Raw genomic sequence first — 5106 nt, 5'->3', positions numbered from 1 at the left:
TCTGTGAAAGTAAAAATAAAACTGAAATTATGATACACATATAAACGGTAGTGCCACTCCCTGTGCTGATGTTGATATCTTCTTTCACACAAGAATTCTCACTTGATTAGAGCAGTTCGTTCGACAATAGTTTAAATTGGCATGGCTGAATTTCTGAGGGATGAATATATCAGTCCATGCCTGAAACTAGCATGTTTATCTACAAAGTACTAAATTCAGGCCTGAAAAGTCCTCAATAATGCTTAATAACCGTTGATACAACTGTCTTGACTATGACGGTACAGAGTCACATGACCGGGAAGCTCATTAATGGTCGGAAGAGTCGAAAGATATCGTATGCTTTAGTCATTTTTTTCTGACACCTACAAGGATACAGGCAGTGGATGAATTTGATGACATTTTTAATGCTGAATATCAACACAAAACCTAACATCTAAAATCACGGAAGAAACTCTTTAAGTTAAAGGCCCTTAGAGGCGAAGAAAGAATTAGAGAGAGTAAACAAAAGTCAAACTGACAAAAAGCACAATGAGTTTATCTGAATCACTTGGCTTGACAGTGTTGTTCATTTATGTTATTGCAAGCATAATTGCGTTGGTGGCCCCATATTGGTTGGAAAGTTATGACATCATAACTGGGAGACATCACACTGGTCTGTTCGCAAGATGCAATGAAAATTCCTGCAGATGGATATTTGAAGATGACATGCGGCATCTGAAAAAACATCTACCAGGTATTCGGGAGAGAGAGAGAGAGAGAGAGAGAGAGAGAGAAATAGAGAGAGAGTCTATACACCAACTATATATATATATATATATATATATATATATATATATATATATATATATATATCGCTGAGCGTTGGCTTAATATTGGTTCAGCGATCATAAGACAATCCTTCAAAAGGAAACACAATATCATTGCCATATAATTGGTGAATATCAGTGAAATATTTCAGCAATATAATTGCAGCAGTGAAGGGCCTATCAATAGAAATGTCACGCTGATTCATCACATGTTTCATTTGTGCTGATTATAAAGTATGTTGCCTTATCTTATAGTTTGAATCTGAATTTACATTTTTCTCATGGTTTGATACTAACTTTACATTTTTCTTATGGTTTAATACTGACTTGACATTTTCTTATATTTTAGTATTAACTTTTCATTTCTCTCATGGTTTAATACTGACTTGACATTATCTTATGGTCCAGTATTACCTTTTCATTTCTCTCATGGTTTAATACTGACTTGACATTATCTTATGGTCTAGTATTACCTTTTCATTTCTCTCATGGTTTAATACTGACTTGACATTATCTTATGGTTTAGTATTACCTTTTCATTTCTCTCATGGTTTAATACTGACTTGACATTATCTTATGGTCTAGCATTACCTTTTCATTTCTCTCATGGTTTAATACTGATTTGACATTTTCTTATATTTTAGTATTGACTTTTCATTTCTCTCATGGTTTAATACTGACTTGACATTTTCTTATATTTTAGTATTAACTTTTCATTTCTCTCATGGTTTAATACTGACTTGACATTATCTTATGGTTTAGTATTAACTTTTCATTTCTCTCATGGTTTAATACTGACTTGACATTATCTTATGGTCTAGTATTACCTTTTCATTTCTCTCATGGTTTAATACTGACTTGACATTATCTTATGGTTTAGTATTGACTTTTCATTTCTCTCATGGTTTAATACTGACTTGACATTTTCTTATATTTTAGTATTAACTTTTCATTTCTCCCATGATTTAATACTGACTTGACATTATCTTATGGTTTAGTATTAACTTTTCATTTCTCTCATGGTTTAATACTGACTTGACATTATCTTATGGTTTAGTATTAACTTTTCATTTCTCTCATGGTTTAATACTGACTTGACATTATCTTATGGTGTGGTATTAACTTTTCATTTCTCTGATGGTTTAATACTGACTTGACATTATCTTATGGTCTAGTATTACCTTTTCATTTCTCTCATGGTTTAATACTGACTTGACATTATCTTATGGTCTAGTATTACCTTTTCATTTCTCTCATGGTTTAATACTGACTTGACATTATCTTATGGTTTAGTATTACCTTTTCATTTCTCTCATGGTTTAATACTGACTTGACATTATGTTATGGTTTAGTATTACCTTTTCATTTCTCTCATGGTTTAATACTGACTTGACATTATCTTATGGTTTAGTATTACCTTTTCATTTCTCTCATGGTTTAATACTGACTTGACATTATCTTATGGTCTAGTATTACCTTTTCATTTCTCTCATGGTTTCATCCTGACCTTACTAAATTTTTACAATACATAGAATCGATGGCGCAAAAGTGCAGTACATTTTGAAAACCATGGCAACGCAATTACAAGTGTTACATTTGAATCTTTCAAATATATTACAAAAATCGGAATTTTTCGTCCGTCTTTATGCATGTTTAATTAATGGGAAATTAGTTTACTTTCTAAGATTAACAGTGAATGGTAAATGTTCCAATATGGAAATCAGCCTGATCGAATTCTTACAATGGAAATTTGATAAATAGCCCGAAACCCTCAGATTTGCCGCCTAAATGCAACTTTAATAAGCGTAGAAAATATTTTATTCGTACTGCTTAGATTATCATTACGCATTTTCATGAACTCCACTCAGTATACGCACATACGTTTAGAGAGATACAATGGCACACATACATAGACACATACACAGACACAGAACCACCCACCCACCCACCTTCTCATATATGTGAACGTTCATCACTTCATTTTATGGTACAACAATATATAAATATGTTTATTCTAAAAATCATAAAACAGTGAAGCCTGTGAGATATTAATTTGTCACAAAGCCAGTTTGTGCACAGGACAAACTAACACTTGTCCATTAAAGTCTTTGGGGAAACACATTGTCCATTAAAGTCTATGGGGAAACACATTGTCCATTAAAGTCTATTGGGAAACACGTTGTTTATTAAAGTCTACGGGGAAACACATTGTCCATTAAAGTCTATGGGGAAACACATTGTCCATTAAAGTCTACGGGGAAACACATTGTCCATTAAAGTCTATGGGGCAACATATTGTCCATTAAAGTCTACGGGGAAAGACATTGTCCATTAAAGTCTATGGGGAAACACATTGTCCATTAAAGTCTATGGGGAAACACATTGTCCATTAAAGTCTATGGGGAAACACAGTATGGAACATGTAACTGTAAAATGTAATGTCAGCACGCAACAAGATCAAATACCTTGGGTGCTCTGTGCAACAAACATTATACATTAAAAAGATATTTTCTTTGCAACACATCGATTCTTGCGTCAGTGTTTGGAACTGATGCATTCAATGGTAAGTGGTCACTCATCGACTGTCCCTCATTTCTATCCCAGTTTTTGGATCCCTCCTCCTGAAAGATGTTTCGGTGTATACTTGGGCTCAGTGAGAGTACCCAAAATACACAAGCTAAAAATTGATAATACGTACTGCACATCCTACGCATTATTTATTTTCATTCCACACATGTGCATGATAATCACTTTGACATTATATATTTATATTACATTTTAGTGTAGGAACGAATAATCACCATTTACCACGTCGTCATCATTGACATTTTCCATTTAATTTCAGACTGGTTCATTTCTACACAAGGGCTTATGATAGTCGGAGTAGTATTCGGATTGATAGCGTTGATAGTGGCAACACTCGCTCTTTGCTGCCGGTGCAAAAACTGCAATCCGAATAACGCTGTCGCCGCGTTTCTTCTTGTTGGATGTAAGTTGAATTTCCTATGGCAATATCAAAATGCCTTTCATAATAATGATTCGGCCTCCTCAATTTGCACGTAAATTGCTAATTACCTTTTACAATGAAATCGGAAATAATTATTAGTAACCTTTATATTTCCTAGTAATACTAGTTTCTTTATTTTTACTATATCTTTTACCTAAAACCTAAAAGAGCATTATTTACGTCTGTCCACCTTTATGTCATCTTGCAGTTTTGTAGTTTTTCTGTCCTGACCTTTGAAAATATGTGAAGTCAAAACCTCCGCTCCCAATGCCTCTCTCTCTCTCTCTCTCTCTCTCTCTCTCTCATTAGCTTAAATAAGTTTGATGAGATAAATTTCCTATTTTTTCTTATTTTGGAAATTTCAGTTCTGTGCATGGGAAGTGCGGTGGGGGTTTTTGGAATCAAAGCATCAGATGAGAGAAAAGCTAAATTAAAATTTGATTCTGACAGTTTTGTCCAGTTCGGGTGGTCATATTGGATCGCCATCGTAGCTGCGGGTCTCTCTTTGGTCACCGCTGTGATGTACATCTGCATGAACAGGAAGAATGATTAAGCAATAGAGTGCAATGCATGCTGGAACGATGTTTTCTCACACAAGGGCTATCTTGAAAACTGGAAGCCTGCTCGTGGAATAAGGGATAATGTTTGATAATAGATGACTTTGGCTACCAATCAGATTTCTATGAAATTCATATAAATAAAAGAGGCCTCACTCTCGTCCTGAAATATGCGTTTAATTCTTATCCAATGTGGCTTTTAATAAAGAAGATATACTATGAAAAAGGCAATTATTTCTCCTCTGTTGTGGAACTTATCTTCTTGTATTATAAATAAGATGGTTAACATGTCTTATGAAGTTGACAGTCAAAGGAGATTCAGCTAACATTTTTGCACACATTATGCCTAAAGGTCAATGACTGTATACGTTTTTGTTTTCAAACATTGTCTGAATGATACACATATTTACGTTACGTTCGGCTGATTACGTGTGACGCCTATTTCCGTTTTCATTTTAAACGTTATGCTTACCTTTATGTTTAACAATGATAAGGCGTATACAATTTATTTGAATTATTAGCCACATAATAACTTTGTGTGATTTTCTTAACCATGAATAAACACCAAAAGACAAACAGATCTTTTGTACAATAGCAATACAACTATGCTGCGACAGTGTATTATCAAGCCTCATAACCCAATGTTCAGAACATCAGTGATCAATGCAGTTTTTAGAAATGTATCGAGGTAGGTAGTGGGATGGGCTTATCACATACTTTTTATTACCAATTAAAT

The 5106-nt window shown here is 33.9% G+C and overlaps 1 protein-coding gene across 1 annotated transcript; it reads left to right on the top strand.

Annotated features, from left to right (window-relative positions):
* The first annotated feature begins 317 nt into the window (after positions 1-317).
* LOC149783559 (peripheral myelin protein 22-like) lies at positions 318-4530 on the top strand. Its single transcript, XM_089931826.1, has 3 exons — positions 318-733; positions 3652-3795; positions 4179-4530. The coding sequence occupies exons 1-3, from the start codon at positions 529-531 to the stop codon at positions 4364-4366; spliced, it is 537 nt and encodes a 178-aa protein (XP_089787952.1). The 5' UTR covers positions 318-528; the 3' UTR covers positions 4367-4530.
* The last annotated feature ends 576 nt before the right edge of the window (positions 4531-5106 follow it).

This window comes from Sinohyriopsis cumingii, chromosome 14 (assembly GCF_028554795.1).
Source record: "Sinohyriopsis cumingii isolate HCF-2022 chromosome 14, ASM2855479v2, whole genome shotgun sequence".
Taxonomy (NCBI): domain Eukaryota; kingdom Metazoa; phylum Mollusca; class Bivalvia; order Unionida; family Unionidae; genus Sinohyriopsis; species Sinohyriopsis cumingii.
This window is presented reverse-complemented; position numbering and strand designations above follow the sequence as displayed.